Source organism: Amblyomma maculatum, chromosome 5 (genome assembly GCF_055883805.1).
Source record: "Amblyomma maculatum isolate TAMU_Amacu chromosome 5, ASM5588380v1, whole genome shotgun sequence".
Taxonomy (NCBI): Eukaryota; Metazoa; Arthropoda; class Arachnida; order Ixodida; family Ixodidae; genus Amblyomma; species Amblyomma maculatum.
In genome coordinates this window covers 148,746,788-148,759,597 of record NC_139348.1, presented here as the reverse complement: position 1 = coordinate 148,759,597, position 12,810 = coordinate 148,746,788, and the positions used below count along the sequence as shown (strand labels likewise).

The following is a 12,810-nucleotide window of genomic DNA, read 5'->3' as shown; positions in this document are numbered from 1 at the left end:
TCTATGTCGCCATCACTACCGTGTGTGGTCCACAGTGTGATGTCGTCCGCATAAAGGGTATGTCTAAGATGAGGTATCGTGGACAGTTTCCGGGCGAGTGGAATGAGCGTGGCGTTGAATAGGAAAGGAGAGAGGACGGATCCCTGTGGAGTACCGACGCTCCTGAGGGTGTAGGGTTGGGAGGTAAGGGGGCCGAAATGAACCTCAGCCATGCGGTCCGTTAAAAAAGCCCGGACATAAGTGTACATCCGTACACCTATGTTCAGAGGAGAAAGAGCAGTCATGATCGCCTGATGTTCGACGCGATCAAAAGCTTTGGACAGATCCAAAGCCAGGACTGCCTTTGTGTGGCCCGGGACAGCCGGGTCGAAGATGTCGTGGGTGAGCTGCAGCATGGCGTCCTGAGCGGAGAGATGGGGGCGGAATCCCACCATGCTGTGTGGGTAAAGGTCGTTGTCCGCCATGTGAAGTGTTAATCTCGCAAGTGCCACGTGCTCGAAAAGTTTCCCGAGACACGAGGTGAGCGAGATTGGTCGCAGGTTTTCTAGTTTAAGAGGCTTGTTCGGTTTTGGTATAAATATTACCTTGGCGTGTCGCCAGGACTGGGGGAGGGTGCCCTCCGACCAGCATTTGTTGAAGTAATCTGTAATCTGTGTGATTGATTTGTCATCAAGATTGCGGAGTATAGAATTGGAGATTTTGTCCAGTCCCGGTGCTGAATTTGTGCGGAGCGTCAGAAGGGCCGCTCTTACCTCCGTTTCCGAAATATCAGCGTCTAATTCCGGGTTAGGTTTTCCTGAGTAGGGGGGCATGGAGTCGGATGTGCCGGGTGAGGTGTATGTTCGCTGAAGTGTGTCAATGAGAGCGTCCGGGTCGCTATTGTGTGTGTGTAAGAGGCGTGTAACATGGCTTTCCACTCGGCTTTCCTGTTTGGCTTAGCGTGCCATCTACCAATGTGGTCTCTTTTTCGAACTTCTGCAAATTGTGTGGACCCTATCGCGTCCTCGAGCGCATTTCGCCAGTCCGCTATATTTCCAAACTTGTTAAGTGAGTGATTTCTCTCTGCCGAAGTAGCTGAGAGACTGTCCGTGTGTGTCGCCAATACGTATTATGACCCTTGTGTGTTTCTATCGCCGTGTGTCGCCAGGACATCTCATGTTTTGACCGGGGAAGATTGTAAATATGAGGATGGCCACCGTACCGACAGCGGAATGTAAGAGATTGATGCATTGGCTGCTGAAACAAGAATTTTCGGTTTTCCAGCTCTTCCTCCAGCTATCTTCCGTGAAAGAAAAAAACAATCACATCACAATTTTCCGCAAGCTTCACTTCATGTTAGGGGTTGGGATAGATGGACGGCTATGGTTGTTTTTACGGCCAGGCGAGGGTTGGCCTGTGGTAAATGGATCCACCTAAGTCGCCTAATTCAATGAAAGCGTATCTATTTCAAAAGTGTTTTCTCCACTGCTCAGCATTCAGCGGGTAGCCTCCAGTAGCTTGTACTCAATATTTAGAAAAGATAAACAGCCCCCGAGGGGTTTACGGAGTAGATTAATCATGGCGCAGCTAGAGCGTCTGGATAGGAGTACATAGTACATGATTTTCAGGTTCAAAACGAAACAGAACAATTAGCATGAGAAAATGAAAAGAAAAACCGACTTTATACATTTACAGTTTAGGGAATTAATCGACCGACGTTTTGATTGCAACATCATGCATGCTTTCCCTGTAGCTTTATACACCAAGGATAAGTTTGGCAGACCACAGGGTGCATGATTTCTGACCCTTTGGGCGTCTTTTTGTGTGCAGCGCCTGTAAATGTGGACTACAGAGCAGTCTGCAGCAGTTAGCGCTTCTCGTGTATGACCGCAGAGCCTTTGTATTTGGCTGTACAGGCCAATGAGTCAGAATTCAAAGACTGTGCGCATGCGCGACTGGTTACGTCATCCCGGCCAAATGGAGAACAGAGCAGCGTCTAACCTATCAAGGTTATCACCACCAGCATCAGATATGAGAAAATGACTTCACAGTGGCTAATTCAATCTCACCTGAACACAGCTTTACTGATTTCACACACCCATAAACTTCTCTTCAGGTTGATGGCTGTTTAGATCATTCATCTCCAGCAGCCAGTATAGTTGCATACAACCTGTTCTTATTGGATTGGATTGGATTGAATTGGTACTGAGGCTTCTATTTTTTACCAGGTAGACCATAAAGTTCCTAGTCAAGTCAATTCCCTACTGTGACGGAGTATCTCCCGCCGTGGCGCAACTCCATCAACATCATTTGTCTACTCAACTTTATCCAGTTCTCAAGGCGTCAGTTGGTTGTCTCCACTTATACACTACAGTTCATGTTCATATCAATGAAAGTTGAGGTCAATCTGTGGAGCTTAAAACATACGTGTCGACGCAAGGAAAACTTTATAGGGCACCATGCCTAGCACGCTGGCGTAGTACTTACGGTGTTTACGTACATCACAACTGTTGACACCTGCAGCAGCTCGATTAAGTCGACGTGTCTTCTGTCGGCTCCTCAGATGCCGTCTGCTCCGGGGGTGGTGGTGCAGACGGCACCGTTCTTCAGATGCCCTCCGCGCGACGCGTGGCCCGCCACCGTCTGTTTCCTGGTCGACGGCCACGGACCACCGGCGTCTCCATGGCGGACACTAGTGGCCCCAGCCAGCCTCCACTAGCCACCGTAGCTGCGAGGCCGTCTTCCATTCCTCGTCGTCATCTTTCTCTTTGCTGCGCAGACTGGCCAGCTTTGTGGCTGGTTTAACTGTAATGTTAATCATCATAATCACCGTGTTAAGCCAATTACGCAACAAAAGGCTCTAAAAAGGCCTCACAATGATCTCAAATGAGCCTTGCTTTGATCCAGCTACCTTATATCTGAAAATTTCCTAATACAAGTATTTTCGCTGCTAAACAGCACTCTGCTAATATCCACGGCGTTACGCCGTCTATCTTTGTTCGCATTACATGTTGCGTCGAAGCACATTCCTCTTCTTTCTTGCAGCTGATATCGCAATTCCTCAGTGTGTTCCCCTCACTATTTCAAATGTCTACTTCCCAGCAGGAGTCCGTACAGCAGACTGCTTAAGTGGTCTATTGAATTGAACAACAGAGTTATTATTGCTGGCGATTTTAATTCTCACCATGTTCTTGGGGGTTATCGTTCAGATGTATGCGGGCAGCGTCTTTGAAACTGGATGCCTGTAAATTACGTGCGTTGCTGTAATAGTCCAGGCATAACATACAAGCGAGCAGCTTCTAGGTCAATAATTGATTTAACGCTAGCAGCGGATTCATTCAGGGTCTCATCATGGGCTACAGTGGGTTGCGGTACGTCTAGCGACCACTGCCCCCTTACGTTTAAATAGTGTCCATTTCCCTTAGAGTAATTACATCTGGATAAAAATTCGTCAATCATAAACTCTTCAAAAGCTTGTGAATTCCTCTTGCTCATCCATAGCATTATCTGAGAATTCTAAATGTGCTCAACCAACATTCTCTTCTCTGTAAGGTGTCACTGAGCGTTCAGTGTTTACGGCGAAATAGCTGATGAGTAATGAAATGTAGTGCCGATGGTGAAACGAAGAATGCGAAAAAGAATTCCGTCGTCGAAAAGCTGCATGTAAGGAACATTCCCATCACCAGTGTCCTCAAAATTGGAAAAATTATAATTTTTCGAGGCTTCATTTAAAATAACTATTGGTAAAGCTAAGGAAGAATATAATGCTAATATGAACATTTATCCCTCTAATCCAGATAATCAGAAGGCATTGCATAGGTTCATGGAACGCCTCCAGAGTTTATCTGCATCTCATGTAACAGAAACAGAGGTGTTACCGCCCCATGAAGCATAAGATAAACTTGAGCAGATAGCTAAATGCCTTACTCTTCGCTTGAAAGCGCAAACAATGGTTTCGATACTTTGACCTATGTCATAGGCTGATTTCATTGCAGGTGAGCCATCGAGGTTGCATTTTATTGCGGCCGGTCTGAAATCTGCAGTTTCTGGGTGCGATGGTATCACAGTCGCTATGCTGAAAAGTTTAGTGCAAGATCACAGCTCGATGTTGTTGAAAACTGTAAATGTTTCCCTGGAGACTGCTTGGTTGCCTGAAGACTGGAAAGTTGCTATAATTATCGTAATCATCAAAGATCTCAAAAAAGGTTTTGATTTGGATAATATTCGGCTGATTTCTCTAACGTCAAACTTAGTGAAACTTATTGAACACATAGTTCACAGGCGCCTCACAAACCATGTTGTGACTTTGAATGCCTTTAATAATGCACAGATTGGGTTTCGTCAAGGGTGCTGGATTTGAACAGTTTACATAGACTTGGAGAGCAGAATTAGTATTGCAATGAAGAAGAAAGAGGTCTCGCAATTGGTCACTGGATATCACCAAAGCATATGACAGTGTAGAACACTCTATGCTGTTGAATAAGATAGACGAAGTTGCCGCCATTTTACATTTTTACATGGTTAAACAAATTTTTAAGGAGTAGGAATTTTTTTTTTGTACCAGAGGTTATTTAACTGCTGAAACTTATCAAACTAGATGTGTGCCTTAGGGATCGGGGCTGTCTCTATTACTTTTTATTATAATAATGCGGGATACTCCTGTTCATCCTGATATAAGTGTACGTATTGCCTTTCGCGCGTCTGCGAAAGATGTTCATTTGCTATATCAGTTATTGCAAGCCTACCTGAATGCCCTTTAAGTTTGTCTGGGTAAGGTAAAACTAATTCTTAACGTGAACAAATCCTCAGTACTTGTTTTCCCACCGGCATACCCTTTTTATATTTGCCTTGTTTTTTTGCGGTTCACAGATTCCGCGGTTTGAATCCTTAAAGGGAAGCTGAAATGCTTTTCTGACAATTTCCCGAGATGTGCGCATTAGAATACATGAAAGGTGTAGATTAAGCTCACGAAATGGTTTCGCGCTGCTATATAAAGTTATGACGTTATGTACTATTAAATTTGCGATAATTCTTAGGCTTCTCCTCACAGCACTATAGCAGTGAGTTGAAACTAGGAAATGACTTCATTATGGGCGAATTACCTTTACCTTCGTTGGCGTTGGTCGTCTTCCTCAGAGCAAACATTTCCGCGTTATAAATGCTTCATCTCTATAGATGGCGTCATCACTGGTGTCCCCACTTGTCACCGTGTACTGCGAAGAAGCCTGAATGCCGAAATAGTTTTCTTTAGCGATTAGGTTGTGAATTTAAATGCTAGCGCAAAACGGTTTGACATAAATTAACCTTAGCCTTCACACGTTCGGCTCCTTTAATTTAGTTGCATTCTAAAATCTGTACAGTTTCCCTTTAAAATATCCCTGCGTAATATACCACTCCAAAATAGACTGGCGACCTCATATCAAAAGCAGGTGCCTCAAATGCGATGCTAACGCTTGACCGCCTGATAAGAATTAGCCATAAGAAATTCGACATGCGCAGAGGTAATCTTTTGTTTCTCTATAAAACTTATGTGAGACCAATTCTCTGGCAGCTCTAGATACAGACTATGACTTTTATTGCTTTCGGAGAAATGCGCTTTACGACTATACCTGGGTTTACCAAAATCACTTTCAAATGTAGTCCTCTATTTAGAGGCTCTTATCCGAGACTTGAACCCTCGTTTTGAGCTGCGCACTGTACGAAACATTTTACGAGCACTTGAGCCTCGGCCTGGAGTGGGTTCTCCCATTTTTATTAGACACCAAGCTCTGGTTCTTGTTAACCGTTGGCAGCAGCATAAGCAACCACAGTTTGTTCTTAGTCGCTGCTGTCCAAAACTGTAGTTTCGCTTAGGTTAGTAATAACGTGTTAATATTATGCAAGCTTCTGCACTGTTCTTTGACCAATCGTTACAATTTAATGCAAAGCACCTGGCAGCTACGGTAATAAATGGTCACCTGGAATATTACCTAGAACAGCATCCACAGCATGTAGCTATTTTTGCAGGTGCGTCCCAACGCGATGAGAAAGCAGTGCTACGTATTTATTTCATGTGCTCGACTGAAGGTTTTCTGTGCGAATCCTAAATTACGCACCAAAAACTACAGCTGAATTACTTGCAGTTGGTTGACGTTTCAAAAAATTTCCTGTAATATTACTCACGTAGTCATACTCTCTGACATGCCTGTCAGTCTTAGCAGCGCTGGAATTCTCGAAGACGCCTTTTTTCAAGTAAACCTTTGTGTTTTCCTTTCTGTTGCATTAATATGAAGTTTGTTTTTCAATGGGTTCCGGGGAATTGCGGCATTACTTCCAATATAATGGCGGATTCGTAAGTGAATTAGGCTTCTAATGGGCCTGTTGCCAATGTTGCGCCTAAGATTATTTTGCTAAATATATCCCGTTTTGAACGGTTAAATAAAAGTTAAATTGGTTCACAGGAAGGGAAAGGCGCAGTAATTGTCACACTTGCTCTGTGGACACCCGAACCGCGCCGTAAGGGAAGGGAGGAAGGTGGGAATGAAAGTGGAAAGAGAGAAATAGGAGCCATTGTGGAGGGCTTCGGGGTAATTTCGACCACCTGGGGATCTTTAACGTGCGCTGACATCGCACAGCACACAGACGCCTCTTCGTTTCGCCTCCATCGAAACGCAGCCGCCGAGGTCGGGTTCGAACCCGGGAACTCCGGCACAGTAGTCGGGCGTCTTACCACTGCACCACCCCGGTTTTGAACGGTTCCAAATGCTGCATTCCTTGAGCCATGAGCCACTCCTCGCGACTGCGGACTTTGAACATTTAAATGTTTATAGGAATATCCGGGAAGCTCGAGGAAATGTGAGGTCTCCATGACGATCATGCGTTGTAGAATTCTTTTCCTCAATCTTTATGTCGCTCTGGATTCACGCCGTCGAATCTTTGTGAGTCATGCGATGATGTGAAAGTCATATAGCATTACGTCCTTTCCTGCCGGAGGTATGCTTCTCAGAGAAGTTATTTGGAAATTTCTATTACTCGCCTAGGACTGCCGTTTACGGTTCCTGTCCTCCTCTCCTTTGGTGCAGCAGTCAAAGGGCATGCCCGAAAGTCAGCGTGTGAAAAACAGCATAGCTGTACTATTGCGACCGGAACATTTGTTTGTTAACGCTATTCTGTCTGCATTATACTGACAAACTTTATTTGCATTTAAAAAAATAATATTTTTCGTTTATTGATTACTATTCCTATTACCTCGATATTTTACCAAGTTATTTTGGCATCACTGATTCCTAAGTAAAAAGTGATATATCTAACAGTCTAAGCCGGGATCATGTACATGCACTGAATTTTGGCCAATCCCCCAGTTTGGGTATGTGCCATATGCACAGATACGAGAAGAAGAAGAAAAATAACACCGCCGTGATTCCGCTCTATTGAAGCTGCAGTCCCACTAGTGTCCGTAAAGCAGTGCCAGTATCTGGCACTAAATAGGAAAATTATAAGAGATAAGAGCTCAATCAAAAGCGCTTGATTATTTAGAGCGGTTCATGTAAATACCTTCGTGGAAACAATTTCTTCCTTCTCTTCTTCCTAGGAAATAAAAATTAAGAAAAAAATTCCGGCTTCCCACTGGGAGTGTTTTACCTTCTTGGTTGCATTTTCAGATTATTTTTGGCTGATGTCACCGTTTACAGAATTGCTAGACGAGCCAGGAAGTTAACCCGGAGCAGTGTACCGTCGAAATAGCAAAATTACGTTTTAAACCGTTCCATTTCACAACTCTACAGGTTTTGTGCTTAACAAAGGGCCTTCCAAGTAATTCAGCACTGCTGCCAATATAACAGTAGTCTCAAGAAAAAAGAAACAATCTTAATAACCAGCCTGCGCTAACAAGGGCCGCCGTGCCTCGTTTAGCGACCAAACATTTTCCAGGTTGGTCTGGCATGTTCTTATATACTACGAGCCGAGTTAATAGACTGCGTAAGTAGCTAGACAAAAAAAAAAAAAAGATAAAGATGACTCTCCCAGACAAATTTGAAGCAAGGACTTTCTGTCACTGGTCCGAGTCTAGCTAGCCGCCTAGACAACACCCGCCCGCTGTCTGCAGCCAGAACCACATAACAGAATCCGCCTTACAAACCAGCAGCTGGATCATTTATATAAATACATCCCGAGAACGCGGTGCCGAGAAGAACTCGGCTCCAGACCCACGGTAGCGAAACTTCGTCGCTAATGAAAGCGAGCGCACACTGCTTTCCCTTTGCTGCGACTCCCTGTAGCAAGTGAGTGGGAAATCAATATTCTTGGCCCAGTGAGCGCACCAGCAGAGAGCGCCTTTCTCTCTACAGTGCAATTAATCACTCCTGCCGCAGGGCTTTGCGTGGCTGGAGAGGGAGGGGCAGGGTTGATGAAGACGAAGGCTGCTTCCGTATTCCTTCCAACGGTGAGTCTCCGATTTAAGCCCCTACATGCGACCCGGGTCGAGACCTCGGTACGACATCAGATGAAGCAATGCGCGCCTGCCTGTATGGGTTGGAGTGTGCAAGCGACGCAGTATCATCTTCTCTGAACGGAGACGAACATGGTCTGCAATCTTTCGCTGTTCTGAGCTCTCGGCACGCGGCTTTTAACGAGTTGGATGTCTCTGAAAGGTGTGCCTTGAAAGAGACGGGACACGGAGCGCTGCTTTTCCTTAGAGCAAGGTATAGATGTGGGTAAGACTTCTGACGTCGCACTCTTACTTCAGCTTCGGGACTTGAGTACGGTAGCGCAGGGAGCGACCAGTGCGTCTTCTATATTCACTCCGTGAGTTCAGACATTACCTGCCAAGGTCAGCTACTGTTAGCATGTTTTTAATTTATGCCCGCACAACCCTTGTGCGACTTACACCAGTAAGAGCGCAGGGAAAAATGCTTACGGCTGTTCCGTGCTATGTGCACAAGGAATGAAATTTGGCCGAACACACGCCACTCTGTGACGAAGCAACGTGTAAAAGTTGTCTTGTTAAAAAATTTAGATTTGACTGTAATGTGCCTAAATCGATTAAGGTATATTCGCTACGCACGAGCACAAATCGAGAACACTGCCTTATACACAACGTCACGCGTCTTCCAGTTCCCCACCTATCTGGTACCACCCCCAAATTGGGCCACCTGTCTCGCTTGTCGTGGCCAGAGCCTACAACGTGTCTTCATCATTGTAGTCTATGGCCAAAACCCAATGCCAAACCCATGTCCAGTTTGGCCTTTGGCCGAAGCCAAGCCTGCCCTATGGGAGTATAATAAAGGTATAACATCGCACACCTGAGTCACTTTCTCCAAAACTTCCAAAACTTACAAGTGCGCATTGTTGACTACCGAATACAATCTTTAGTGGACAGGCGTTCGAAGCGTTACAAAATCGTGAACCTAATCTCATAGCTATCGTATTCATCCGTATGCTTTCAGGATGGGTGAGCTCCTAGCTCAGCCTATTTCATGCGTTTGGATCTTTGAGGCTTCTCACACAATTAATTCGGATCCAGATGTTCAGAGTGTCCAGAAAACCGCTTCTATAGGTCCCTGGGATGATTATTTCATCTGGGGCTACAGCCGCTATATCACACTCCTTGAAAGGTTGGCCTGAATTGCTTTTTTTTAACTCACCCTGTCTTTTCGTCTGCTGGTTCTCTTCAAACGTAGTTCACTCTCACCCATATTATCTCAATGCAAGGATGTTATCTTTCATTGCAACACGCACGCACACACACAATGCATTTTTTTACCTAATGTGTAACATACCACCTACCTATATCGGTGCAAGTTTTCTTGAGTCTTCGTGCGTGCACAGCCGGACACCACAGATTGATGGATGGACTGCCGGACGAGTGACTGAGGGGGTGTGTCGGTGGGTGGATGGACGTATGGATGAACGGAAGATTAGACGGTTCAATATTAGAGGTCACCTTTACTGATGAGAGCACTAATCGGCGCCATTTCCCTGATCAAATTTAGCGGCAATGTTATTTCTTTCGCACTTCATTTTTTAAATATTTCTAGCCTTCTCTGGTTTCTTGCAAATATTTTATAAAATGCGCCTTCTAGCGTCGCCCGCTGTTAAGCTATTTGGACACCATACCTAGACGAATGTAGTACCATGCAACGTTCACTTCGCTGAAGCTCTTTGACCTGTTTGCCCACAGCTAGCTCATCAAGCACAGACTGGGAGCTGTCACTTCCCACGGCATTGGTGTCTCGTTTTATGTGAGCAGCAGGGTCGAAAAAAAAATGTTTCAGGCACATTATCGCAGAAGAGCTCGTCGCGATGCTTCTCTTTGCACGCTTCCTTCGTTCTCAATCTTCAGTACTGTCTACGTTTTGCGCGCAGCACAAGTTTATGCCCGAGGTTCCTGTCTAGCACTTCCGGCAGGACCCGGAAGCAGTTCCCAGGCATTCTGCGAGGCAGGTAACGTATACGTGTTGGAGAGCGATGTTTGCTTACTGCGACTCAACTGACGCGCGGTTGACGGATGAGGAGCGGCTGGAAACGGGGAACCGGCAGCATTGTAGGACATACGGTTTTTGCATTGTCTTCGCGAAACCCTCTTCGCCACAACTCCAGGCTCCGCTGTAATCACTCTCGTCATCTATTTTAGTTCCATTTCTTCCTTCTTCCCCCTCTTCTGTGATCCGCAGCACCGCCCCCCCCCCCCTCTCTCTCTAATATGCATTACTTGCTACTTAAATACACCATTTTTTTTTTTTTACGACATGCTTGCTTAATGGCTGCGTGGACGAAACTTTTGCCACAGAATTCTGCGCAACAATTTTGTACACAAAGTCCGGCCTGAATTTGAGCCGAACTAACGTTGAGCTGAGTTGAACTTCAATTCAAGGGGGTCTGAATTAGTGGAGGAGAGAAGTGAAACTAAGAAATACCAAGACGTGCTTGGTCCATACCTCGCTTCTTTTTTACGATGCACCATAATCTCTGTTCAGTTTTAGATCCTGTTGAAATGGTCAACACTACCGTAGTAATAAATCTCGAGATAACACGACGAAGCAGCCATACGTCTCACGTCATTGAAATCGAAATCATATTTGCGGCATATTTCGTGCAGCTGAGCAGACGATGCAAGATTATTGACTGGTACCGATACGATCTTCGACCACGGCATTTCTCTTTGGGCATTGGTGTTCACTGCGTATCGAATAAATTTTGCTAGCTTTGGTTCATTGTACGACAGTAGATTTGCAAGCGACTTTTGCATTAAGTAAACAGAGTGCGCATATACTCTTCGCATGTCTTAACTAAAACAAAAGCGCTGCGTTAACCTATTTGGTGATGGGAATGTCCTCCAAATGGGAACAGGGAAGCTGCGGTCCTGCAAGTCCTTTAATCCACACTTCCCAGTAAATGATAGTCCGAGGAAGATGCTATTTCCAGAGTGACAGCTTCGAGCTACGCTATGTGCAGCATGCCGTAATTCTTTTTTATCTATGTACTTAACGCCCTGCCAATACTGCATGCGACTGAACCAATTGTTTTTAATAAGGGAGTAATTATACTCATTGAAATCCACCCAAGCTCAGATACGGCTACAAAAGAAAGCTATACTGCTTTTTAAGAAGCTTCGTAGTTAGAGAACAATTCGTCCTGGTTCGGGGATTGAATCCGGGACCACCGTCATTTCGTGGCAGTCGCTCTACCTACTGAGCTAACCAGGACGGTAAGCAGATCAGATGGTAGGGCGAGAACGAAATGGTCAATAAATCGAAGTAGGAACGGTATTCATCTGATATTTAGGGAAATCCCCAAGGTGGAGTAGAAAGAACAATTCGTCCTTGCAGCCAAATCAGAGATTAGTGCTTAGCCCAGTCGCGGTCGTTACCGGGCAGTGCTGTACAAGCGCATGTTAGTCAGGAATGAGTAATCACGTGCCACTTGAGCGTCCTCAACTTCGGCCTCTCTGCCGTCGCGTCAGCTACCCCTCTGTCCTCACAGACAGCGGGTGTGAACGCGATTTGCTACCTATACTATGACTCCGCGCCGCATCCTGAAGCAGCTTGTGCTCACCTACGCGCCTTATGCTCTCCTTCATGTACACTTCCTTGCTTTTCTGTTATTTTTATTCTTCGTGGAGACCTTCTTTCATGGCTCTAGACGTGGTTACGCCGAACGTCTAGAGCATCTGCATTGCTCATGCCCCGAGTTCACCTCTAATCTCAACCATTCCCTTTACTCTTTATTCATTCCTATTCTTTTTCTGTAATCCCACCCCCGACTTCAGGGCAAGCAGTGCTGGTTCACTAACTTCGCATTCGATTAAATATGCAAATCGACTGTTTTTTTTATTTAATTTTGAGGCGATAAAGACGTTCACGACGTCTTTTAGATCTAAAAATGGACAATTGCATATACGGTGCAGTCCAACCGATTGGGTTGGGAAGACAAAGTGTGCGTTGGGTTTGGGGATAAAGGAAGGTCAAAGGTGAGTGCGTGTGGATAATACCAGCTGGTACAGGAGTTTCTGGGACAAACGACAGGGAATAAAAATAAGATGAAAATAAAAACAATTTTGAACGACAGTTGCTTGTACCAACCAAACCGGCCTTTGTACACCGTGTTTAGATGGCGCTTAGTGTTTGAAAAAAAAAAAAAAATCGTTGCTTTATGTTCTCTTTTCTGCGGAGTAGGCAGTTTGCGTGCATACGTCTACTCTATAGAAATACTGGCAGAGATGATTTTTCGAAACAAGGACAAAGTTTTGAGTAGGAAAGACGTAGCTAATGCTTTGTTTCCTTCCTCGAAAAGTGGACTCCTATCGAATTCATCATAACGTAGCATGAATGTGGTATTAATGGCTTAAATAAAGTG

At 45.1% G+C, this 12,810-nt stretch overlaps 1 protein-coding gene across 1 annotated transcript in view; it reads right to left on the bottom strand.

Annotated features, from left to right (window-relative positions):
• LOC146189907 (uncharacterized) overlaps positions 1 to 2,481 on the bottom strand; it is a 4,012-nt gene extending 1,531 nt beyond the window's left edge. The window contains exons 1-2 of the mRNA XM_084605376.1: positions 2,467 to 2,481; positions 1 to 926 (exon numbers count right to left, since the gene is read on the bottom strand). The exon at positions 1 to 926 is cut by the window's left edge and continues 1,531 nt beyond it. Of these exons, the coding sequence (XP_084461502.1) occupies positions 1 to 926; positions 2,467 to 2,481 (941 nt within the window). The remainder of the gene's footprint in view (positions 927 to 2,466) is intronic.
• Between the last annotated feature and the right edge of the window lie 10,329 nt (positions 2,482 to 12,810).